The sequence below is a fragment of the Aethalodelphis obliquidens genome, unplaced genomic scaffold (assembly GCF_003676395.1).
Source record: "Aethalodelphis obliquidens isolate GAN/ISIS:26980383/991018 unplaced genomic scaffold, ASM367639v1 scaffold4, whole genome shotgun sequence".
NCBI lineage: Eukaryota > Metazoa > Chordata > Mammalia > Artiodactyla > Delphinidae > Aethalodelphis > Aethalodelphis obliquidens.
The window spans coordinates 3,450,802-3,478,277 of record NW_020837948.1 but is presented as its reverse complement, the minus strand read 5'-3'; the positions used below and the strand labels follow the sequence as shown (position 1 = coordinate 3,478,277).

Genomic DNA, 27,476 nt, shown 5'->3' with positions numbered 1-27,476 from the left:
CCACAAAAGACCTCAAATAGCCAAAGCAATCTTGAGAAAGAAGAACAAAGCTGGTGGTATCACACTCTCTGTTTTCAAACTGTACTACAAAGCTACAGTAATCAAAAACAGTATGGTAATGGCACAAAAATAGACACATAGATCAATGAAACAGAATAGGGAGCCCAGAAATAAACCCATGCACTTATGGTCAATTAATCTATGACAAAGGAAACAAGAATATACAATGGGGAAAAGACAGTCACTTTAATAAGTGGTGTTGAGAAAAGTAGCCAGCTACATGTAAAAGAATGAAACCAGATCATTTTCTCACACCATATAAAAAAATAAACTCAAAATGGACCAAGACCTGAAACCATAAAACTCCTAGAAGAAAACATAGGCAATATGCTCTTTGACACTGGTTTTAGCAGGGTTTTTTTTTTCTGTTTTGGATGTGTCTCCTCAGACGAGTGCAACAAAAGCAAAAATAAACAAAAAGGACCACATCAAACTGAAAAGCTTTTGCACATTGAAGGAAACCATCAACAAAGCAAAAAGGTAACCTACTGAACGGGAAAAGATATTTGTAGATGTTATGTCTGGTAAGGGGTTAATATCCAAAATATATAAAGAGATCATACAACTCAAGTAAAAAAAATCTGATTAAAAAGTGGCAGAGGGGGCTTCCCTGGTGGCACAGTGTTTGAGAGTCCGCCTGCCGATGCAGGGGACACAGGTTCGTGCCCCCAGTCTGGGAAGTTCCCACATGCCGCGGAGCGGCTGGGCCCGTGAGCCATGGCCACAGAGCCTGCGCGTCCTGAGCCTGTGCTCCGCAACGGGAGAGGCCACAACAGTGAGAGGCCTGTGTACTGCAAAAAAAAAAAAAAAAAAAAGTGGCAGAGGACCTGAATAGGCATCTTTCCAAAGAAGACATACAAATGGCCAACAGGCACGTGAAAAGATGCTCAACATCGCTAATTATCAGGGAAACGCAAATCAAAACCACAATGAGACAGCGCTCACACCTGTCAGAATGGCTACTTTCAAAAAGACAACAAATAACAAGTGTTGGTGAGAATGTGGAGAAAAGGGAACCCTGGTGCCCTGTTGGTGGGAATGTAAATTGGTGCAGCCACTATGGAAAACAGTATGTAGGTTCCTCAAAAAATTAAAAATAGAACTACTGTACAATCCAGCCGTTCCACTCCTGGATATTTATGCAAAGATAAATGAACCTGAGTGACCACTGATAGATGAACGGATAAAGAAGATCTCTCCCTCTCTCTCTCTCTCTCTCTCTCTCTCACACACACACACACATACACACACACACACACACAGAGGAATAATATTACTCAGCCATAAAAAAGAATGAAATCTTGTCGTTTGCAGCATCATGAGTGAAAGTGGAAGGTACTATGCTTAGTGAAACAAGTCAGAGAAAGACAAATATTTTATGTTTTCACTTATATGTGTAATCTAAAAAACAAAACAAATGAACAAATACAACAAAACAGAAACAAACTCACTCGTACAGAGAACAAACTAGGGGTTGTCAGAGGGGAAGTGGGTAGACAGATGGGTGAAATAGATGAGAAGGATTATAAACTCCCAGTTATAAAATAAATAAACAAGTCATAGGGATGTAATGTACAGCACAGGGAATATAGTCAGTAATATTATAATAACTTCATATGGTACATAATCTATAAAAGTACTGAATTACCATGTAAAAAAATACCATGAGGAAATTAATTTCTTATGACTTCAGACAGGTTATTAAATTACCTTGGAAAACTCTACTAAATACACAACGTTAATTGCTTTGAGCCTACCATGAAATAAAATCTAAATATTTGAAAAAATAATAAATTAACTAATTAAATATGTTTTTAATGATTGTATTTCTCGCTTCTAGAAGTTTCAGAATGATCTGGTATGTTTTTCTACCATATCATTCATTGCTGAAGTTTTGAATCACCTTTTTCATTTAAACATTTTGAACAACTGATTTTATATTCTGTACCTGAAAAATCCATCTCTCAACGTTTTAGGGGGTCTAACTCTGCTATTTTTTATCTGTGCTGCCTCTTGCTCATGGTGGCTTATTTCCTTCTATGCTTTAAAGAATTATGAGTTATGTTTGGCACTTTGAGGGAATCCTGTAAAGCCTGAGTTGATGGTCCTGCCCTCCAGAGAGGACTTACACATGCTTCTTCCAGGAGCCCTTGAGCATCCCATAGCCAGGGCCACTTTAAGTCAATTTACAATTCAGGTTTCCAACACAAAGAGGGTAAACTGGAACCACACACTTGGGCTGCTATTCACACAGTAAGCAACAGGACACCTTAAGCGCAGTTACCTGTTCTGAGTGGTTTACATCTGTGTCCTGTATCAGTCATCAAAGGTTTTGTGTACCACTGTTGCCTTATCTGAATAAATGCAGGTTCTTTGTTTAAAAGTTTCGCAGGTCATCTTTTCCCTCTCTAACCAGAGCCCAGGCCGAAGTCGAGAAGTGTTATTGTCTCACTTTACCAACAGGCATATTTAATTTTTTAAAAACAATCGAGCCCACCCTTTAACTCGAGGTGAATGCTATTGTTTTAAAAACCAAGCCCACCCTTCCACTCAGGGCAAGCATGCTGAAAGTTCTGGATTTATGTGTGGGATCTCAGCTGCAATTTCCCACCTTGCAAGCATTTAAGGCACTATCTCCAGTCTGCAGGCAGCAGTTACCCCCAAACCTCTTGGTTAGATCAGCTGCCCTTTACCTCCCCACCCACAGGGAAGTGGTCAGTATCCACTCTGGTTTTCCTTCTCCCTACCCCCCAACCAAGGATTTCTCTTACATCTGACAAGCTCATCTATTTTAAAGGATAGTTTTTAGGATCTCTAGCTCACCATACGGATGGATATACACACTTATCTACAGACAGTTCTAGTGTGGTACAATGAATGCTCCAGCAGAACTATGCACATGGTGCTGCTGTAGCTCAGAGGAAAGACATGGCTTATCCTAGCACCAAGAGCTCAAGGATGCTTCACTGAGGAGATGGTGCTTAGGCAGAGCCTGGGACCTGAAATCCCAGGAAGGCGTTTACGCCATTTCTGGCAGAGGTGGGTGTGGGTAAGGGAGGCTCAACCCATTCTATCCCGTTACGTGCATTAAAGTTCAAAAGAAACGACTGACGAATCCTCTCTACTCCACCTCTATTTTGCTTGGTTTGGTGCCAGGGAATTGGGCCATGTGGTGGGGTGCTACTACGACGGGCCAGGTGGCTGCCCTGGAGAGCTCCCAGCAGGCAACAGTGGAAGACATGAGAGATGTAGCAGGTCTTGCTCAGAGCCACCTTTGGGGAGTCCCACCCCACTTATACCCAATAGCATCTCTTGGTCTCTCTACTAGGAGAGGAGAAAGTAAATAAGCCCTTAAAAGGAGCTTCATCTGATCAATCTGCAGGGTCCCTGGGTTCTGGTTTCATCTGATCTCTTGCCTGGCCGCCACTGCATAGCCTGCCTTTGGGGAGGTTTGCATCCCAAAGCAATCCCCAGTGCCTTTCGATAAGAACTTGGGGAAAACTGTTCTTTTGGACACAGGGTCTTCCCTGCTGCGGAAGGTCTGCTGTTCTGAGCACCTCACTGGACAGAACCCAGCATCGCAGGAAGGTGCCACCCTTGGCCAAAGGACGAAGCATTTCCATCTCATGCGCTGTATATAAAGATGCAAAAATGTTTCATTTGGGGCTTCCCTGGTGGCACAGTGGTTGAGAGTCCGCCTGCCGATACAGAGGACACGGGTTCTTTCCCCGGTCCGGGAAGATCCCACATGCCACGGAGCTGCCGGGCCCACGAGCCATGGCCGTTGAGCCTGCACGTCTGGAGCCTGTGCTCCGCAATGGGATAGGCCACAACAGTGAGAGGCCCGCGTACCGCAAAAAAAAAAAAAAAAAAAAAAAAGTTTCATTTGTTTTAGAATGGGAAAAAACCACCAACTTGCTACGGTAAAAGGGAGAGCATCATTTAAGTCATATCTCTCAATAGGCAGTTATGGTATCAATTCATGGTAAATTCTAACCCAGCTAAATATTCCCTCATTCTCTGACATAACATACAGGTCCTAGCCCAAGGCATAGAAAGTGAGATCAGCTTCTATGAGCATTACCCATATCTAGTACTGAAATGTTCTCTTGGAAAAAATGTCATAAATAAGTCTGACTGTACTCATTTGAGCAGTAAGCCAACAGGGAATGTTTTGTTTGTTTATTTGTTTAAGAAAAACAAAAGCAACATGAACCTGAACTTCATTAAAAGTTTTTGTAATGATTTAATTAGATTTATAGCACTGTGCCTATTCATTCTGGCCAGGGACCCCTCTCTCTTCTAAAGGATTGGTTGGCAGAGATCTCATGTGCTTTGCAATTTTTTCCTAATCCTTCGTTTCATCTCCTGATTAGGTGAGGATGAGCATAATCATGTTCAGGTAATTGCTTTATCAAATGGTTTAATTATGCATTCAACAGAACTGACAACAAGAAGGTTATTCTTCCTAACGTGCTTTCAACAAAAGCGCTAACTAATTACATGGCATTCTACTCAGGGCATTTGAGAAGAAGACATGAAAACCTATTCTTCAAATCTTGGTTAAACACATGTTTGTGTATACAACATAGAAATAAGTGGTAAAATACTTAGTTGAATTGCTTCCTTCGGCTGTAACTTCATAACTAATCTGCGTGTTGACACAGACCATGTAAATTCTGAGGATGCATTTCACCGTGGACGGTGTTTGAACATCTGTGCTTTCTGAAAATGTCACAATAACCATTTTACCTGAAAGTTTATCCTCGGGAGCCAAAAAGCCTGTGTTATCTTGGCATGTTCCAAAAAAGAAAGAAATGCTTAACAGAACTGAGGACAGATGTGTCTCATGATTAGAAGGAAGTATTACAACATTAGGCCAAATGGTTGAAAAGATTTCTGAATTAAAGTGGTGCTGAATCTACTTTATTTTGCATGAACTTCCTTTTCTCTTTAACTAGATCACTAACACGTCTGGTATGGACCTGTATTATATGCTCCTTTTTGCCTACCACTCCTAGAAACACAGTACGCCTTAATACATTCTTACAGGCTCCAAAGCTAGCGGCATTTAGCTGAAGACTTTAAGGACACAAATACTTAATAATATTTGATATTTTAAAAGGCGATTATGCAGTACACTACTTTAAAATTTTTATTCAGTCCAGTACTCTTTCCCTCTCCTTCTGGTAAAAAATACTACCCTTGATCATAGTGAAGGGTGGGGGTAAAGAGGGTCATGTTACCATAGTATTTGATTAAAGGATGGGCACATGATTCAAAAACAGCCAATTGGAATCCTTCCCTGGGATGGAAACACAGCTACTGACAAGTCCCTTTGCAGTTTGTAGGCTAGAAGCAAATGAATCAGGGGCTGTCAAAATCCATATTCCCCACCAAGGGGAGAGAGCCTCTTGGCAGAATGAAGCCAAGCAGAGATGGGCAAAGATGAGAACGAATTTCCACACTGAATTTCCCCTTCTTTCTCTGAGGTCTGCCCACCCCAGTATACTTTCTAGCCTTCTGTGCCAGTACATCTTCATTTTCTGATGAAGCCAAGTTTGAGTTCTGTTTCTGTCACTTGAAATCAAAAGCATCCTGATGATACAGCTGGTATTTTATATTACTTTTCAGATGGCATTTCCCTTGTAGAAGTAACGACTGTCACTCGAGAACCAGACAGACCAGGGTTCCAATATCTACTCTGCTGCTAAGAGCTGTGTTGACCTTGGACAAAGTTTTGCAGCTTCTGCTTTCTCCTCTTTGAGACTACCCATAGCCCCTACCTCAAAGGTTCACTGTGAGAATTAGATGGAACAATCGAGGAAGTAAAATAATACTGTGGCACTTAGTACGATATCACAGTACCTAATACATGTTCAACAATGGAGTACTATTTTTTTCATCTTATTGTCACTGTCATTATTTAAAATATTACTATGGTAGAGACGGCTAGATTACTCCAATATTCACTCTATCCTTCTTAATAACAACACAACTCTCAAATTTTAGCTGGATACAGAGCTACCCAGAATAAACCCACATTTCCCAGCCTCCCTTGCAGCTCTGCGTAGCCCTGTGACTAAGTTGTGGCCAGTAGGATGTGAGCAGAAATGGCACATGACTTCCAGACTGTGCCTCTTCCCTCACCTCCTTCCTACTGGCTGGGGCACAGCAGCCATCTTGGACCAAGAGGCAGAAGCTCAACAGTTCCAACTGTCAGGATGACAGAGCAACAAGGTAAAGGATGCTGGTCACTGACAGTCTGGAGGCAGCATATCAGCCCCAGGCTGCTTATCTTTAGAATGTCTACGTGAGAGAGAAATAAAACTGTATCCCGTTCAAGCCTCTGTTCCGTTTGAATTTTTGCTAGAGCAGCCAGAACTAATACACAGTAAACATCTTAAATATTATTTATACTTGTTCCTTCCAAAAACCCTGTGAAAGAGAAAAGGGGATGACAACCAAACAAGGGCAAGAACTCTATTTAAACTAATAGTTGAAGGTCTTCGTACTATGAACACTAGCTTCTCATCATCCAGTGATATTTGGCTACCGCAGACTGAAGAAAGGACAATGAAAATGAACAAGGCCTCAGGGGGCAAAGCAAAGTTGGGGCATCCGCCATGGGGAATTTGTCCCCTTACCTCCAACTGTTTAATGTATAAAACAAACTTGCTTAGAGTTGGTTAGATGCCACTGAGTACGTCTCCAACGTCATAACACCTCTTGTGTTAGCTTTTTCTAAGCAACAGAAAATCAAAATAGTGAAGTCTATGACCCGACTCCCACCTCAGACCACTGGTGTCCACATGGTCTTTGGGCACACGACCCGACCTTTTTCTGCCCCCCTACCACCTGAGAGCATGCAGGATGTGGGCGGGGTATTTACTACTTCTTGGCCCTCCACAGGGCTGCCCAGATGGCAGTATCCAATGCCTTGCCTAAGTGCTGCTACACCTCTTGTTCCTGGGGCCATGACCATGGCCATCGGGCTCCAGTTTCCTGATGCACAAAATGTGCAAATGCAAGCCTTCCACCTCAGTGTCCAATCATCTTCTCTTCTGCTTAGTCAGAAGTGAGACCCTTGCCAATGAGCCATTTGCAAGTGAAGACAATTCTCACCCAGCAGGTTCTATGGAGGCCGGGCTATCTAAAAATGTCCCTGAAAACACCGACAGCCTCAACTCAGCCAGAAGGCAAAGACGAGGAGCCACACATGAAAACCACCCACGCCTGTCATGGATGCAGGGCCATGAAAGTCTGGGGAGACTAAGAAGACATACCGAGCTCGACGCTGTCTTGAGAAGACTTAAAAAATGCATGCCCTGGATTGGCTCTGACCCTCAGAACAGCCTGTTTGTGGGGAATGCCGGCCAACAGAGTCTCCACTTGCCAAGAACTTCAAACATGACCTTTACTTGGTGACAATTGTTTGAAACTATTAAGACGACTCTGAAAATAATATAATCCGCAGCAACAAGGTGCTGAAAGAAATGCCAACACTGTAAGGCAAGCTCTCTCTCCCCCTCCCTCGCGTGCACGCACTCAGAACAGAGGGGAACCATCCTCCTTCACAGCACTTCTTCACTCTGCATCTCTCTTCTGCCTCTAGACAGAAATGAGCCATTTGCTAATTGTTTAACAGCTGTTAATGAACTAAACGTCGTGGGAGGAGGGGCAGAGCAGACGGGGGTTTGCCGGCTTGTTTGTCCGTTCCCAGCAGCCCGGCTGATGCCAGCAAGCAAGGTGAGCAGGGCTCCCAGGGCCACTCCAAGGACCCTCCCCTCAGAGGTCAGGCCGCGCAGCTTCTGCCTGGACAAGAGCAGTCCCAGCCCTGACGTCTGAGCTCTGGTCAGGTGAGTGCAGGGGGAGAGATGTCAAGGAAGTCCTATTAAAAGAGGCCCCGCCAGGAGACACCCACCAGGGCCAGAACCTGGAGCAGCGGGGACCTCCACTCCTGTCCCCTTCTGAGTTTCCAGGTCCCCAGCACCACTCCAGATCTGCTCACAGTTCTCCCAACCCGTTCTCCCCTCCAAAGGGAGAGAAAGCTGAGATTGCCCACCGGAAGCCTGGGCTGGCCAGATTCCGTCAGCCACGGTGACGTTTCCCTTCTTACAGGCAAAATTAGAAACTGGCAGCCAGGACCCCAGGAGCCTTCATCTTTCTACACGGATAACAGCAGAGAAAGGAAAGGCGCTCACAAACGACGGGGTCCCTCTGGTTTAGGCTGAGGCCACAAAGCTGCTGGCAAGAGCAACTGCAAGTCCCACTGGGACCCAGATGGTGAAGATGTCCCTCTGCTGAGCTCAAAGCTAAAATGACTCTCTGTATTTGAAATTGAGACAGTCACCAAGTCCAGCTATGACTTCCTGAATGCCACTTCAGACTGCTTCCTATCCATCTCCGCAACTACAATACAAGCCCCAGGCTTCCAGGCTTGCCCAACCACTCCCATCCTGCAGCCAGTGTAAGCCAGTGGAAAAAAATAAAAGTCCTTAATAAGACCCCCAGTGTTCTCAGGGTAAAGTGCAACCCCCTTATTTGGCCTTCAAGGCCCTGGAAAAGTGGCCCCTGACACTTTTCTAGCCTCATTTCTGTGTCTAGTTAACCCCCTGTCCCCAATCTCCATGAGACACTGCCACAGTGACACATTCACTGGTTCCTTCAAGAGGGTCTGTGCTTTGTTTCATCTCTTCGGCCCCCTCTTTCCTCTGATGAATGAACTCTCTATACTTTCCACCTCCATTCGTACTCCAGGCGACTCCTTCCAGCCTTAAGATCCCAATGAACCATCGCTTCCTCTAAGAAGACTAGTCACAGCTCCAAACTGGCTGAGGAGGCCCTGTTCTGGGTCCTGCGGCACCCCGAACATCCCTTACCTGAATACCTATTTTAATGAAAGGACACTGCTTTGTAATCTGTCTACCTTCCTTGTAAGTTCCGTGAAAACTGGGGCTTCGTCTTCTGTCGTATCCCCAGGACTTAGCACAATGCGTGACACAGAGTGAGAAAGAATTCAATAAACACTTGCTGAATTTCTGGACTCCTTCAGTTTTCCTGGCCAGGAGAATGTGACATCAGGGCAAGCTAAATGATAAGGGTGATCCTTCTACTACCTAGAAGCCACGTCGAGGGGCAGGGTCTCTACCACATTCTCAAACCAGCTGCGGTGCTGGCCTCCACTTGCCTGTTCCCAGAGGGGAGTTTTCTGTTCCTTATCTTTTGTGAGTTATGCTTTGTAGAGTCTGAATGTAGAGTCATTTACTGCCATGTAACATCTTACATCCCTTCATCTCAAGATGCTTTGCGTTCCTGCGGGTTTTATCTTTGATCTGGGGGAGTCACAAAGCTCTGAGTGGTGTCCCTGGTGCCAGGACACTGGAAGAGTCCTGCTACAGAGACAGAGGCTTCTACATACATCCCCACCCCCATTCTAGGAGCTTCTGATTGCTCAGGGCCCAGAAGCAGAAAGCAAGCTTTGTTTGATGGAAGCCGAAGACAAACACCGGGCGTCTAGGACAGAGCTGATACCCACGCTCCTTCCTCCCCCTGCTGCTGTCAGTGCTCCGCACAGGCTTCAGATCCACCGTGAAAGGGTGAACACTTCCCCTGGAGGACGCTGATTATTTATTACAGATTTCCTTGATGATGATGGGATTGGGCTGCAATATATTTTTGCCAAAACTGATTTTTGTGAATGTGATTTATGACATCAAATCACTTCCAGTTGTACATGCATCCTGGTCTCACCTGTCCTTTGTTTCTTGACCCCAATGACCCAAGAAAGGCCATAACTCCAGGGAATGGGAAGTCACTTGTTCACTAACAGTTAACTCATTCACTCTATTAACTGCCCATCTACTGGTGGTCCTGTGACAGCTTTGTCTGAGACTAAAATGTGCCCTTGAACCTGAATAAAGAAGTGGCCATATGTTTAGGGGCAATAGCTAGATCACTCCAATACTGAACCCGACCAGTCTGAAATATCCCCCTTGGAAGGAAGTCTCGTTGCACACCACGAGGGTTTAGAATTGGTCTTGGCTTCAGAGGTCTTGAGCAGTCAACACATGCCTTCAGCATGAGTCATTTGATTCATTTCTTTAGGAAAAAGAGGACGCCAAGTTTCTAAAAGTGGATAGAAAGCTAGGAGATTAATGTCAAAAACCAACACACACACCATTTTCCACTGCACTGCTGCCCCTCCACCAGCCTCTGCCCTTTGTTTTAACTGGAAGCAGGTGATCACAGATATCCGGGCAAGAGACTCTGAGTGTCAAATTCTGCCACTGCCCTTGACTCTTTGGGCCTCAGTCTACCCCACATGGAGGATGGGGAGAAAGGCACTACAGTTGTGATAGGAAGGCATTAGGTCTCTTCTTTTGCTCTAAGAAAAGACAGCTGACCGGGTCTGGGAAACTCAGGACTGAGGCAGGTACAGGAATTCAAGGGCACTAGAGGAATAGCAGGCTGGGGCAGACTTTGGGGCTCTGCCCAGCAGTACCTGGAAGCCATTCCTCTTTTGAAAAATCATTGCAAAGGAGCCTTCCAAGTCCTGATCCTGCCTCTTAAACAAGCTAGTTACCACTACCTGTAAGCAGGCAACCTTCCCTAACCCAAAAGGCCAACTTTCCTGCTCAAACTGCAGGGGAGCCCTGACCAGCAAACATTTGCAGAGACACTCCCTGGGCAGCTGACAGCATTTCAAGCCACATCTGACAGGTTACGACTGCTCCTTGTAGCTCGGGGGTCAGGGCGAGCTGGCATTTGAAGCTCCTTCTGCGAACGAGAGACAGGCGAGCGGGCGGGTTGTTGCTGGAGTTTGATGTGCAACGTGCCACTTGCCCAAACAGCCCTGATCACTCACTGACATTTCATGGCTCGTCTCTAATCGCACACTCCAGGATCAGACAGTTCACTCCAGAGCTGGAGGGAATAACTGAACAGCGCAAACTGGATCTTCACAAAGAGAATGATTGCAAAGAGCCTCTCTCTGCCAGGGCTCCAGGCTGGGTGTTTAGCTAAGCAACTTGGCCCAGGCTGGGGATGGCTTATTTCTCTCAATCACTAAGCTCTCTGCAACCCCTTCACTCAAATCCCGGAAGGGCTGCACAGACTGGAATCTCACCATTGCTTCTCAGCTGGAGTCCTCAGAGGCTCTTGTCTCTTATCCGTGATGCTGAGCACCAACTGTGTGTCCTATGCCTGGTGAAGGTAGACAGGCATTGTTTCTACCTCTAGGACCACACACACTCTTAAGTCTGCCACTTAAGGCGGACATGGGCAAGAAGGCACTTACAGCAGCAAGTGTCCTGCAAGCCTGGCATTGCCTGACCACCTGCTTACTTTCCAAGCTTTGGCTGAATGTCTCCTCTTGGACTGTCCTCACATCTGCCCTCTCCTCCTCGTCTCCTGCGCCTCTCCCCTCACTGCCACAGCCACCAGCAGGGCAACCTCTTAGTTCTTCAAACTCATCATCCTGCCTTAGAGCCTCGGCCTATGTTATTTCCTCTATCTAGAACATTCTACCAATGCCCCCTCTCAGAGTTTAAAGGACACCTCAGAAAGGCCTTCTCAGCAGGCAAGCTTCTCTAACACAAAAAGCCAACTTTCCTGCTCAAACTGCAGGGGGACCCTGACCAGCAAACAATTGCAGAGACATTCCCTGGGCAACTGGCAGCATCTCAAGCCACATCTGACAGGTTACGACTGCTCCTTGTAGCTCAGGCGTCAGGGGTAGCTGGCATTTGAAGCTATAAAGCACTCTGTCTCTCTTTCAGAGCACCACATGTATTTCCTTGGTACCAGTTACCAAAATTTGAAGCTACCTATTTATTTGTTTGGTCAGTTATTTCTGTCTGTCTCCCTTACCAGAGTGTAACCTCCAAGTGAGCAGGGATGGCGTCGGGATGGTTCCCCACTGCCCTTCCATGCTCTGCACAGTGCCTAGAACAATGACAAGTGTCCAAGAGACAGTTGCTGGACAAACGAATGAAGGTTCTGTCTAGAGTAGGTGATTACGGAGACAGACTCTGGGGGGCTTTGCTGTTGACGGTGAAGGGTCTCAGCTTAGTTGCGACTGCAAGAGGAGAGCTATCCTCCCCCCACATTTTAAGTGGGGGAGATGTACAAACAGACTTTTAACGCAGAATGACCCTCACCTCTTATGTCATGTGGAAATGGATTTGGGGGGCCGGCGAAAGGCAGACTGGAGGTAAAGAGTCCCATTAGGAGGTATCTATAAAAACCAAAGTCCTCACTACTCAAAGTGTGGTCCATGGACCAGCAGCATGGACGTCACCTGGGAACTTGTTAGAAATGCAGAATCTCAGGCGCCACATCAGACCTGCTCTGTCATAATCTGCATTTTAACAGAATCTCCAGGCAATTGTTCACATACCTAGAAGCTGGGCTTTAGCTGAAAGACAATGATGGCCTGATCTGCCTTCGGGGAGTGGGGGACAGATCTGAGTCATCAAAGCTATTATAAATGCACTAGTCCAGACAGTGCAGGGTGTTAGAAGCAAGCCTGCGGTTCCTTCGGGGTCAGGGAGAGACGCGAAGTGGGGATGGTAGGTACACTCAGCCCAGCTGGGCTGAGCGACTGGGCCAGGACGTTCTGGCTGTGACCCTGGGCAGAGACGCTGTAATTCACACTGCAGGTCTGACGTTGGGGAGGTATGGCTTACTGACTCTGGCCGTGAAGAAGAGCCAGCTTTTTTATTTCCACTATATCATAAGTTTCCCCAGCACCTGGCACAGAGCCTGGTGCCTAAGAAGGGCTCTAGTGATACCTGTTGAAAGAACAAAGAAACTACGAAGCAGTAATTATGATACTGATATCCTAAAGCAGCTTACACGGGTCTGGGTGCAAGCTAGATGAACCTTCTGGCTTCCCGTCTTGTTACATATATTCCCTTTGGTTAGAAAACTGTGAAAATCCGAGAGAATAAAAATCTACTTTCAGTGAATAAAAGTACATGACTCACTCTTTCGGTGAATAATAATACATGATTATTATTATTACTTGTAATAATCCTAATAAGCTTCTGAGGACAGCAGGCAGTGAGGGACCCCCAGGCCTATGCAATCTCCACGGAGTAAAGGTCAGGACGGTGAGGGGATCGCAGAGAACAGAAGCTATGCGTGCAGTGGGGGAGGGACAGAGGTGGGACCAGCGTAAAGGCCCAGGCCCAAGGACCACAAGGCAACGTGGCCACAAGTGACCAGGGAGTCAGCAGTTACAACTCTCATCAGCCCCCGACTGCCTTCTGCAAATGATCCCTACAGAGAAAACAAGAAGAGAGATAAAAGCGGCGCCGCTCTGGCTGGAGGGGATGGGAGAGTCAGAGACCCTCTCCTCGCCCCCCACCCTGTCTCAGACACACACACACAACTCTCCACGCCTAGCACTAAGCGTGTGGGAGCGGGTGCTGAATTATATTTGTTGAATAAGAGAATAAGCAAACCCTTGTCGATTCTGTGCTTTCTTTTGTTCATTATCCCACCGAAATGTACCCATTCCCAAACGCAAATGGACAACCTTAGCCCGAGGACACTGTCTGCAGTTCCAAGAACAAATGGTCACCTCCTTCCTCCACCCTAGTGATCCCTGCTTCCCTGCCTGCAATTCCTTTTATTACAGCCCAGATGAAATGCTCTTCCCCTGTGAAACTTCTCCTCCTTGCTCCAGTAAGAATAAACAGACCCACTTTATGCCTAGTCCCTTTTTCTATGAAACCATTTTCTCTTCACCGGTTTGAGTTAAAATGACCTGTCACCATACTAGCAACCCTGTCCCCCCTCACCCCGCATTAGACTGTAAGTCCTGAAGTCCCCAGAGAAAGGAACAGCAGCCTCTCTAACCCCAGGACCTGGGGTCGTGCTGGGTACATTCTAGATACACAATAAATGCAGCTTAAATGTGTGCCGACATCATACACCTCCCCATCACCACGCTGTCTGTGAGGCAGGCATCCTGGGCCTCCCTCACATCTTTGCTCCAAAGTAAGCTTTGGAACAGCTTACTTCCTCACCTCCTCCAGGAAGCTGGCCTAGATTCACTTCAGGATCACACACCACTCTCAGAATCACACTTCCCCTAAGCCCTTGATCCCTCCAGTTACATAGGAGAGAATACTTTTATCTTGTCTCTTAGGCCAAAGAGTCTGTTCATGTGGCAGCTTCTCAAGGGCAAGCCCCAAAGTCCACCGAGATTCACAGGCCCCAGTTTTGGCCCAGAAAGCCTTGTCAGAACAAACAGACACAGAGTACTTTTTGATGACTAAAAAGAGAACGAAGAAGACCGACCTTGGACGTGTAGGTGTGGCCGTCGGAGCCGCAGATCATGGCTGACTGTGCCGTGGGACAGGGCTTGCACTTGACCAGATTCGAAGGTCCAACCCAGTGTCTGTGGGCTACATTCCCCTTCTTTTGCCTGAGGATGAAAAAAAGAGGGCATAAGGTAACTGAAGCTCCAGTCTCCATGGTCTTTCCTCCTAGCCAGGCACATCCTGAAGGCCCCTGGCCAGCACCCCGATTTGTTCCAACTTGCTGACAGTGGGCAGGAGACAGTTCCAAAAGCCTAGGTTCAACCCACCAGATGGATGGAGGAAAGCAATGTGGCCATTAAAAATGTTGTAAACACATGACTTATTGACATGAAGAGACATTCACAACACACTAAAAAGACAATGAGAGAATGACTCCGTCAGCTTCCCCAGCGCCCCATCTGGGGTGTGGCAGATCACAGGCGCCCCCAAACAGCACCCAGAGCCTCAGACGCCTCCGGGGCCGACCAGCAGCCTCCGAGTGGGAGGGTGCAGAGACAACCCAGAGAACAGTCTAGATAGAAATGCATCTCCAAACACAAGCAAATGACTTTATCACAGCTGTGGAAAACCATCTCTGGATACGTTTTAAAGCAATTTCAGTCCGGCTTTCAATTTGCCATTCGATAGCCCGGTTCTGAGGTGATGTCACTTTCAACTGCTAAAATCATCATAATTCTACTCTTTCATTCCAGCTCCAGTCTCCCCCTATCCTAACCTTTGTCATAATGATAAATGGTGCTATTAGGATGGCTTATGTCGACAGAAGGAACCCCGTCACCATATCATAAACCACCGAAATAAAGGCCTGCAGTTACGGCCTCCCTTTCTCTCTTAGTTGAGGCTGCTTTCCCAGCAAACCACTGAGAGCCACTCTCCCAGCTGAGGGGCGAGTTCTGGAAGGAGGACAAGTGAGTGTGAGCTGCCCATCAATCAGGCGGGTACTGTGCCCTTGAAGTGCTTTGCTCTGGCAGTCCTGCAAGGTGCTTATTCGGGCGCTAGAGTCAGAAAACACAGGTTCAAAAGTCAGCTCTGCCTCTTACAGTGTGATTGCAGCAGGATATCTCACCCTGTAAATCTCAGTTTCCTTATCTGTAAAATGGGGCTGGGGGGGCGCTGGGAATAGTATCTCCTTCAAGGGGATGGTATGAGGATTGAAAAGAGCTGATGTATGTAAACGACTCAGTATAATGCCTGGAAAATAGGAAGCAACAAAATTGGTACCTGCTGTTATCATTATCATTTGCCCCAAAAGATGGAGGTATAAGTACCGTTGCCATAGAAATATGACTTAATTCTAAAGCCCTAGGTTTGGAATGGTGCTGAACTCCCCAGAACTCATGGGCCCCAAGGAGGACATCTTTTCTGCCAGGTGTGGAATGGATCTCCAGCTCCTCAGGAATTGGGGTTTGGCATCTGACATAACCTACCCTCTTCCAAATGAAGGAAAGTGAGAAAGAAACGGCACCCGCCAACTTGGTTCTTATCCTACCTCAAACCTGCCCCAGCGATGTGGGGGAGGCAGTAAGAGCAGGAAGGTCTGTTTGGGGAACTGCCTTGGAGGCTGACATCGAGAGGAGGACCACGTGCCCACAGCACAACACTTGGAACCATCAGGGATCACAGGCTGGACGGGTTGTAGGGCTGAGCCTGTCTGACCAATGAACTGGTAGAGGAAGTCCTACGAGGGCACTTGGAGATGGTCTGGTCCAGATGACTCATTTTCCTAACGTTAGCAACTAAAGCCAAGTTGGCAAAGAGCCTTGCCCACAGTGAGGGAGATAACGGGAGGCTAGGTGCGTGGTAACATTCACATAGCTGCAGTGTGTCCAGGGATGACTCCTCTTCAACCCATCTCAGTCCCACCTAGATGAGTAGCCTGAACATTGGCTGGGGCACCTGCATGTTTGTCACCGGGGCTCCTCTCTCCAACATCTCCCCGCTTCCAGAGCAGCTACCCACCTTGTCCCTGTCTCTCTGTCTGAAATAAAAACATCTACTGTTCGCATTTCTAAATCACATGGACATGGGGTCTCCTATTAACCAAACACACTTTCTTCTTTCAAGGTGTGTCCTGGACTACTGAAAAGGGGATTGTAGGGGAGGGGATGCCATGCAGCGGACAAGCCGGCTGTTGGCACAGGGTTAATCTCAGAGGACGTGATTCCTTCAGAAGAACACCACACATTTATCATCATTCGCAGAGCAGACTGTCTGATGCCGATAATGAATCAGCAAATACAGGCAGCAGTTCTGGCGTCTGGCAGCCCTTCTCCTGGGTCTGTCCCCAGCGTGCGTTGCCACAACCGAAGCAATTCTTGTTTTGAGTTCCCAGAAAGCGGCAATGAAGTCCAAAGAGTGGGCAGCTTTGCTGGAGCAGGCATAACCGTGTGCAGTGATGCCCCAGAGGAAGGAAGCCTGAAGGAGCTCAGCCAAAGGCAGACAAGGGAGAAGTGAGCACTGAGCCACTGGCTTTGAGGAAAAGATAGAGAACTCCCTATTAATCACCAGCTAGTGGTGGGTTATCCCTGTCTCTGGACCTGAACGTCACTATCAAGCGCGTTAGGGGAGGCAAAGAGGTGAAGCTGGCCAGTGCTTCCTAGTGGGCCTGGTGCATCAAGGATGCTGGATATATCCTTATGGGGTGAGTGGGTGGTACCCTACATGCTGACCACTGCAGCGGTTACTAGCAGTTAATCACAGACTATCTGAGCCAGAAAATACCTTAAAATGAATCTAGTCTAAGAACTTTATTTTATAAATGAGGAATTGGACACACATAGCAGAAGTGAACTGCCCAGTGTCACAAAGAAATATGGCCAAGTTCCCCCATATATATCCATCAGGTTGAAGTTATCCTGAAAATGACTGCATTGCTCTAGGACCATTTTAATTCCCCTGTTTTGGCATCTATATTTTCACCATCAGGGCTCAGTTTTATAAATAAAATCCCCGTGAAACACTGTCCTTGACTCTGCACCTGCAGTGGAGAAAGCTCTCTCTCATACCTGATGCCAGGTGGTCATGGATTATGCCCAGGAGGAACCACGTCTGACTTCTCCTGGGATACCCTGGGGACTAGAGGTACAAAGGCCAAGCCATTCTGAGTTTTCCCAATTCTAATGAGACAAACATACCTATTATATCCAGGCAAACCCAGGTGTTCCTTACCCCACTAGGACCCTAGCGGAGACGGCACCCAAACCTATAGTCTCTGTCCAGAGGCCAAATTACACAAAATAATGTACAAGTATATGTGAGCCCAAGGAGGCATAACTTCCCTGGCTATTGTGTGTATATTTCAATCCCCACAATTCGGGGCAAACCATAAAAAATAACCAACCCAGTCGAGGCAAGGGACTAAGCTTTCTGGCTCTAAGATATCTCACTTCTTGAGTCAATGAAGAGTGAAATCCGATGAAGGTGTCTTGATGGGATTGCTATTCCTGATGTCAGAGACATTCATCAACTGGGGCGACACAAGCAATTTAGTCCAGGAGGCAGGTCCTGCCAGCCTTCCCTTTGGCCACAGAGCCCTAACTCCATCCCAGCCTGGCTGGTACTGGGGGCAGCCACACCTCCTACCCTACACACAGAACGGCACAGAAAATCCCAACCGACAAGATGGAGAGAAGAAAGACAATCGGAAGATCACCGGCATTGCTTTCGCTCAGTTGCTTATTCTTGATCCTTTTTTTTTAAGTTTACCAAAATTCCCAGCATGTATGTTTTTGAAGCAGAGTGATGATTCTTAGGTCTAAATCTGGTGATGCGACTCCCATGCTTTAATTCTCCATCTTCTCCCCACCTCCTAGGGCATCGTCTGAATGCCTAGTTTTGCTGTTAAACTGACTGAGCCTGTCTTCACTGGGTCACTGTCTGTCTGCTTCCCTCTCCAACCTCCCCGCCACACACACATCCATGTATACACACACATACCTATGCATGCACATACACACATACCCCATGTACACACCCCACCATGCGCACTCACACCTATGCACGTGCATATGCACAAACATCATGCACACACACACACACACCATGCACGCACACTGTGCACGCATATACACACCCATGCACACACCCCCATGCACACAATGTACACACACACACTGACCACCAATGTCAAATATCTTTTCTCCAGCCACCCTTTGCTACTTCCCAGAGGCCACCAAAGGGCTCTGTACCCCTGTGCCAACGTGTGAGTTTTTCCCAGATCTGAAACACCTTTATTCCTACCCACGTTTCTCCCCTCCAACCCTCTCTGCCTCATAAGGCCTCCTTCAAGGCTCAGTTCAAAAATCCCCTCTCCCAGGAAGTCTCCAGGGGCCCTTCCACAGGAAGTCTCCAGGGGCCCTTCCACAGGCATGCAGGCTGCACTCTCAGCCCAGCATGGTCCTGTGATCACTTCTGCTCAGGCTCCCCTACTAGTCTCCAAGCAAGCACCTTGATTTGACTGGACCAAATGTTTAGACGCTACTATGATTCAGATAGGACCTGGCATACACCCAAGCTAAAAGCCTTGGAGCCCATCCTGGACACCTCCCTTCCCTGCCCTCACCACTTCTCCCCATCACTCAGGTCCTACTGATTCTACCTCCAGCCAGCCATATCAGCCCCTTACATGTGCCATGCAAACTCAAGTCTGTATTGACTTGGTAAACGCCTTCTACCTACAGAGCAAATATCTGCCCCTTGTCTAAGCTGCAAATCGACTGCTTTCCATGAAGTTTCTCCTCCCCCTGGGAGCCCTACCCCAAGCAGAATTAACCATGACATTATTTGTCCCAACACACACCTCGTTCAGACCCAACTGTGACTGTCACCACAGCACAAAGCAGTTCATTTTGTTTCTATCTTCCTCAATAGACTCTGTACACTCTTCAAGGGTAGTGACTGCGTCTTAACCACATTTGTGCTCCTGGTGCTTGGAAACATGGTTGACCCTTAACACATGGGTGTGCTCAGTGAAATAAGTGAACTTTCTCCTTTTATTTCTGGAAATTATTAGCACTAACCAGAAGACAAAAATTGCATGTTGTTTAAAGAATTCGACCGACTAAGAAATCCTAATTCAGACTTGCAAAAAAACAAGTAGCAAATATGTCTGAAGACAGCAGAAAAGTGGGTAGGGAGGACTCTCCCGTGCTTCTGAGGGCTGAGGGACCCCCATCCTCTTGAAGTGAGATTGTCTCCAAAGCTGGGGGAGGACCTCCGAGACAGAGCTTCCAAATTCCCAACAAGAGTAATTTTCAAACTCGGGAACGAGAAATGAGAATTCTCAAGAACTCTTGAGAACTGCTGAAATAATAAGTTTTTCTGTCTTCTTCTCAATACTGTATTGACATGTTATTTTTAAAACAAATAGGAAATATTAAGTTTAGTAGTATTCATAAGGAAATGTAGCTTAAAGTGAAAAATTCAAACACTAGAAATTACCAGCAAACATGATTGGGTCGTATTCAAGTAATGTGTTATTAGCATCTTCTAGCAAGTTAACAGCACTGCACAGAATCACATGTTGATACTTGTTCTAAAACTACTTTTTGGAACACCACTCAGAGGATTTCTATAAGGTATACTATGCAAATGCATTTATTAATATTCATTTTATTTACAAGAGCAACTCACCACTGGCAGCATGGTGGATGACGACCACATTCTTATAAGATGGCAATAGCTACAGGCAAGCCAGACCAGATCATGACTGCTCTTTCCTGTCCTAGTTCCTGGAAACGTCAACCTTAACCCTCAAGTCCACACGTCAGCATTTCCTGCTCTTGCTTCCCACTGGCCCCTGCCACTCTTCACTCAGAGACCCTCACCAATCAAGGCAAGTCCCAAATCCTGCCACTTTCCCAGCTGACGAGCAAGGGAATCTTTGATGACATGAGTTGTGACCCAGTATTTCACACGAGCATGGGCAGAGGTAGGGCCATGATCAGGGCCCACAGTAAAAGTGTCAGAACAAAGACTTCTAGAGAACTTTTTCCAGCAATCAATACAAATGCAGGTGTAAATTTCCTGACATCAATCCCACAGGATGAAATTCAACAAAGTGTATCAAAAATATTTGAAAGATGCAGTGGGGGAAGGAGCTGCAGCTGTATAGAACTGCTGACAGTTTTTTCAAATTTTTATTTATTTATTTTTGGCTGCTTTGGGTCTTTGTTGCAGTGCACGGGCTTCTCACTGCGGTGGCTTCTCTTGTTGTGGAGCACAGGCCCTAGGCACACAGGCTTCAGTAGTTGTGGCTTGTGGGCTCAGTAGCTGTGGCGCCCGGGCTTAGTTGCTCTGCGGCATGTGGGATCTTCCCGGACTAGGGCTTGAACCCGTGTCCCCTGCCTTGGCAGGTGGATTCTTAACCACTGTGCCACCAGGGAAGTCCTTTCTTCAGTTATTGAAGAAGACAAGACCCCTTCATTTTATTTAATACACTGTGCATTCTACCGTGTTTGCATAACGTTTGACAGAACTGTTTTACTCTGCCTATGAACAGCTGGTAAAAGAGAAAAGCAATTCCAGGTCACAAATAGTAGCAGCTGCATCCCAGTTCTTTCCTGTGACTGCTCCACTCCAGTCTAAATGCCCTGAACACATCTCCCTGACTCCTCGCCCACAACAACACCCTGGCAGTAGATGCTGCCATTACTCCATTTAATGGAAGGAAAAAACAGAGGCCTACATAACCAGTCCCAGTCCCTTCTTCTCTGTCCTGTCTCTGCTCTCTCGTCAAATCTCTACGGCAGACCTGTCAGCTCAGAGGCCTGGAGAACCCACCGAGGAACCAACCCTCTCCATTAATCACAGTGTCTGTTTGCTGGCAGCCAGCATTACCGCAGTTTACTTTCATGTTAACGTCAAACTGCCCACTGGAAACCGAGATTGAATTTGTTTGCAAAATCAGAACTAATTGCTTCTGAAACAAGGATGGAAGACACTCAGATAGTTGATATGGTGGCTACTTTGAACCAGAGACAAAATAATGAATGTTAATTGGAACGAAAACAAGTTAACCACGGAAATAATCTGTCCTGTAAAATGAGGCTATAATTCCTCCATTGTTAGGGTTATCTGAGCCATTATACTAAGTCATGAAATTACACAGGAGGAGCATAATGGCCTGTGTCATTTACAAAAGCTGTTTTGTGAGAGAGAAAGGCTCCCACATGAGACTTGCTCCATCCTGGTGCCCGTGGGCTCAGGAGTCTCCTTCCTTTTCCAAATGAAGAAGGTCCCAGACACAAGATCCTGTCCAAAGAGAGTCCAAGTTTCCTAATAAACAGATGTCTATTAGAGAACTGTGGAAAGAACACCCAGCCTCCGTGGAGTAACTATTGTGCATCTCGGAGTGTTCTAAGGGCTACTGGGCACTCACGTGGTATAAACACATGCTGTTTACAGAAGCTTGACATTTTTAAGGGCAAATGTATAATAATGATAATAGCAGCTAAACATTTACTGAGGACTTATGATTCTGCTGATACTACTGTTATTACGACCAGCAACAATAAGGACCATGTTCTGAGCTCTCGCGATGTTCCAGGCCCTTTACGTGAATTGTCACATTCACTCCTCCCGGCAGCTCCAAGAAGGAGGGGAGTGATAGTGCAACATGGGAAGAACATGGGAAGTGTTGGGAGTGAGTACGAGTCGAGGAGACCTCGTGAGCAAAGCAGACTTATGGAAGGACCCAGACTCACAAGGTGGGCCCTGGTCATCAGGGTGGAGCATCTACTGATGCACTGATTCGAGCTGGCATGTCACTCACAGGGAAGCCAGCACCCTTGGGTGTCTTCACTCCATCCGGCTTGGCCCAGGTAAGGAGGCTGAGGGTTTGACATACGCCAGGTCGAGGCTCCAATCCATCAGAAGAGAGAAGCAGGTGCCAGAATTAGCAGAGAGCCATCAGTCCCCAGGCATGCTTCCAAACCACCACCAAGCCAGCTTTCTAAAGCACCTTCAAACCCGTAGGAAAAGTACGTATTTTTTACGTTTTTAGAGCAGAACCAGGGCCACCAAACAGACATGTGCCTGGTATGGATGCAATTCCAAAAGCTGGAACGTCTCTCTGGGTGTATGTGAACGGCAACCTCTGGACTGCAGTTCATTTCAACTTGAGCCTCCATGACCTGCCTTTCACCTGAGCTGTGTAATGGCCCAGGCAGCTGAAAAGCATCTAATCTTCATAGATGACAAGATTCAATAGCCAGAGGAGAGCTTCCAGCAGCACTGTACGTGCATGTGTGAAAGAGCTGAAAACGTTTAAGAGGGAACACACCACAGGAAACACTCCCTCAGCCAGGAGGGACTGAGGGTGTGAGAAAGGGAACCTCCACTTTGTTACTCTATATGTCTAGTATTTGACTCTCTTACAACCACGTATTGCTGGTTTAATCTGTTCAAAATCTAAAGAAGGAATGCATTTTCAGAATTTTTTAAGAAATGCATGTTGTCAAGTCTGCCAACACTCCCTTTCTCCAGTAGTGTTTAAAAAAGTCAAGGTGATTGAAAGGGAAGAAAGATCTCCCAGGTGCAGGAAGGAGGGCCGAAAAAAGGGAGTTTATCTATGTAAAAGCCTCCTGACCAGTCCGCAAAGGCTTCGGTGAAGAACAAGGGGTGAGATCTATCTGAACTAAGTTTCTACATTACTGCATTTTGAGGGCCTGTTTAAGCAAAGCCATCAGAACTGAAGGTATGAGTATTCCAAAGGTGGTTAGGATCCGAGAGACAGTCTACTCTTTCAGTAAACATTTATCATATACCTACTATGTGCCAGAAATTGGGCAAAGAATTCAAAGATAATGCTAGATTTGTGTTAAACGTACTTCCTATAACACACATCACATGTAACAATTATTAATTAGCATAATGATATTTAATTACTCTGGATGGCTGAATTTATTTGGGGTAGGTGTTACTTTAACGGTTTTTATTCCTACATCCTGAAAAGGTAAAGGTTCCCTGAGAATGCTAACTTATCCAAGAAAATTTCTACGTGGCAAATTTCTACGTGCTGTTAATTTCAGGACCCCCATCACCATTCTACATTTAAGAGCGTCAGAAGCAATTTGTGTGACCAAAAGACAAGAAGGAAAGGAACTTGCCGAATTACAAACCCAGATCTCTGCTGTTCCTCACATTTCTGGACATTACTTGAATGAAGGTTTCCTTATACTTGAAACCAAATAGATACGTCCAGGGATCCTAATCCAACCCAGTTCTCACCTAAACTCACAGTGCCCTCAGGGTACCTACATCAGATCATGAAGATTAGCAGGCTGATGTGATTATGTAAATTCCACTAAGCGGCCTGAGACTCTGTGTCTGCAGTCACCTTCCACTGAGGCAACGACAGAGCACGGCCACTGGCACCAAGGGGCTCTATGAGGCGGCGAGGGTGGAGTTTTAACTCAAAGTTCAGCTTGTTAAAGAGCTCGGCCACTGGGGCCTGCAGGCAAAACCCACACACGTACACACACACTTACAGGCCCCAGCTAAGATTCTGCTTTGTTAGTGAAAAGTGCCAAGCCAGCAGTGTAACAGCAGCTATTAGGGAAAATGTAAGTGAACGGCTGGGCTTTCTTTATTCCCTTAGGATAACGGATAGCGGAGTACTGTTGTAAAATTCCTTTTCTTCCTAAAAGGGGGCAGGAGAGGAACTGTTACCATTACCCACTGGCCTTTGGCATTCCCATTTGATTTCTTGTTTACTGGTTGTCTTTGTTTGCTGGTCCAAGAAAGCAAGGGCCCTTTCTAGCCCTGAGACCTTAGAGGAAATCCTTAGCAATGGATACGCTCATTGGAAAACAATCAAATGAAAGCCCAGGGCCAAGAATTTCCTTTGCCTCCCTCTCTGAGTGTCCATAATCCTGCCTCTTCTCGGGAGGGGCCAGAAGTACTGAGGGTTTTGCTACCACGACTTCCAGCTAAGTGTGTGTGAGCTCAGGTGTGCACAAGAGGGTGAGTGGAATTCTAACATGGGCTCTGCTACTATCGTCTCAGAAAATACATGCTTGCGTTCCTGAGGGGCAGTTAATTATAATGGGACATGCGTATGAGAGAAAAAATAGCCACGTTTGTTTTCTAGTCACCAGCAGCAAAGCAACCCCATCCTAGGAGGGCTGCACATGATCCACTTTAGGAAGAACAAGTCGGCAAAATGAAGCAGAGGTGGGTAGATGGCATCGGGGATACCGCCTTTGCAGGACAGGCCCAGAGACAGGCTGGAAGCTGACAGAGACACGGATCCAAGGAGATCCAGCTGAACACCATCATCCGCAAACCATCAACATGGCACCATTCACCACCACCAGTGCCGCAGAACACAGGCATGGCCACGTCTGCATCATAACTTTCTCCTGCTCTGGAAGTTTTCTTCACAGTCAAGGTCAGAGGAGAGAAGCTAGAGCCCTTGACAAGTTCCTTCTCGCCTCTGTGGCCTTCACTGGTAGGGAATTTTCTGGGTGGGCGGCCAAGAATGACGCCTAGCTCCCTTGGTCTTGTGTTTTCTCCAACACTTACCTTCTCCGGCCAGGTTCCTCCCACCCTTTCCCGAGGGCCAGCTCCAAGGCTACTCCTCGCAGAAGATGTCTCAGACAGCCCCGCCCCTTCCCTGAAGCATGTCTGTCCTATGTTCCCAGTCCCTTGTTCGTGCCCTGCAGCTCTTTATCATTGGCTACTTTGGACTATGCTCATTCAGGTACCCAGCTGCTCCTATGCACAGACAAGATACTCAAGAATGTGTTGGCACAGGGAGCAGTAACCCTGTGCCCTAATGCTATTCCAGAGTAGAACCTGGACCAATGTCTAGAAGTTACCAAGAGAAAACCTTCTGAGTCAGCACAAGGGAGATCTCTCAACACAGTGAGAGCTGTCCCAGGACAGAGGTTCCATCTCAGGAGGTTGGGGAGGAGGCTGCCAATACCGCAAGAGTTAACGCAGAGGTCACCTAGAGGAAGGGGATTCTACAGAAAGCACACTCTGGTGTGTGTAAGCATTCTTCTCTGACGGACCATGAGGAGCTTGTTTCTGTTTCTTTAACACTGTAGTCAAGGGCACTGAACATCCTGGAATACAGATCTCTACGTGTATCTCTATTGGCTTCCATGAGACAGATTCTCCAAAATGGAACTAGGGGGCCAATGAGGCCAAAATACCCACCAGAAGTGCTGTAATGTGAATACCTGCAGAGTGCCAAGACCTGGAGTTATACACCAGAGGGAACTAGGTATTACAAGTAAGTGGGATGAGCATGATCGGGGTGGGGGATGGGATGTGCTCTGTGGCAGGGAACTCACTAGATGTGAGCTCACGTGAGCTGGCAAGGATCATCACCCCACCTGATGGTTCCTTGAGCAACTGGAGGCTCAGATAGGAGACTACCTTTCACTGGACACCTACTATGTTCCAGCATTACTTTAAAGTCATCCTCTGATAAGAAAATGCAGATTCCACGTAGGAAAGTGTCTGGAAGGCAAAGTGGCCCTTACACAGAAGACGGGCTTTGGGCAGCCTTGCCCTGGTCCCCCATCTCTGCCACATAAAGGCTGTGCAGGATTGAGCAAGTCACACAGCGTCTGAGCCAGAGTCCTTACATGCTCTTAAACTACTAGGGATACTAGTAAATACCACTGGTCCATGCTGCCCCTTCCCTGCCTTCTACCCATGGCCCAGCCCCAACTACAGGGGGAAGTGGCTGCTGCCTTCTTGGAGTTTTAACTTTAGTTCATGGGACTTTTGACTTCCTAGCCTAGACTGTAGGCACCTGTGTCCCTAGTCCCCTCTACTAGGCTACCAGCTCCAATGAGGGGAGCTTTAGGATGGTCCTGTGAGCGCATGTGTGCATGAACGTGTGTGAACGTGCGTGCGCGTGCACACACACACACACTCACACCCAGAGTCCTCCAGCTCCTCTCACATAGCACACAACCTGGTTTTAAGAAAAAGAATTCAAGAAAATTCGGTCCACATTTTCTTGTCGACTATATTATAAAAAACTCTTACCAGGTCTTTAACAGTGGTCATTTTAAATCTTCTTCAATTCGTGGACAATTGTTTTATTCTGATGCTTTCTTAAAAGCTTTTGCAATAAACTATAATCCAAAAGTAATAAAAAAATTCAGTCCATCCTAAGCCACACTTTTATGTCACTCTCTGGCTTAAAGCCACATAAAACTTCCTTTCACACCTGGCCTGAGAGCCGACCCCGTCCGTGGCCTTCAAGACTCTGTAGGGTTGGGCCCTGCCTCCCTCCCTGGCCTCATGCAGCCAGGTCCCCTCCATCACTGCCTTTCTGCAGCTCAGGCCTCTCTCCTCTCACTTCCTTTAGGACACCAAGGCCCTTTCCCTTCCCTGAACCAGGGCCTTTGTAAAGGCTGTTCCCCAGCTCCAAGAACACTTCTCCCTACTCTGTACCTTCTCCCCAGATGGCACTATTGGTGGGAATGTAAATTGATACCGCCACTATGGAGAACAGTATGGAGGTTCAGTAAAAAACTAAAAATAGAACTACCATACGACCCAGCAACCCCACTACTGGGCATATATCCTGAGAAAACCATAATTCAAAAAGAGTCATGTACCACACTGTTTATTGCAGCTCTATTTACAATAGCCAGGACATGGAAGCAACTTAAATGTCCATCGACAGATGAATGGATAAAAAAGATGTGGCACATATATACAATGGAATATTACTCAGCCATAAAAAGAAACGAAATTGAGTGATTTGTAGTGAGGTGGATGGACCTAGAGTCTGTCACACAGAGTGAAGTAAGACAGAAAGAGAAAAACAAATACCATATGCTAACGCATATATATGGAATCTAAAAAAAAAAAAAGGTTCTGATGAACCTAGTTGGAGAACAGGAATAAAGAGGCAGACATAGGAGATGGACTTGAGGACATGGGGTGGGAGGGCGAAGTGAGAGTAGCATCCACCGTATACACACTACCGAATGTAAAATAGTTGGCTGGTGGGAAGCAGCAGCATAGCACAGGGAGATCAGCTCGGTGCTTGGCGATGACCTAGAGGGGTGGGATAGGAGGGAGGCTCAAGAGGGAGGGGATATGGGGACGTGT

General features: G+C 46.7%; 1 protein-coding gene across 2 annotated transcripts in view; it reads right to left on the bottom strand.

Annotated features, from left to right (window-relative positions):
• SPOCK1 (SPARC (osteonectin), cwcv and kazal like domains proteoglycan 1) overlaps window positions 1-27,476 on the bottom strand; it is a 555,545-nt gene that overhangs the window by 129,796 nt on the left and 398,273 nt on the right. For both annotated transcript variants that reach the window (XM_027096742.1, XM_027096746.1), the window contains one exon: window positions 14,371-14,497. In XM_027096742.1, the coding sequence (XP_026952543.1) occupies window positions 14,371-14,497 (127 nt within the window). The remainder of the gene's footprint in view (window positions 1-14,370; window positions 14,498-27,476) is intronic.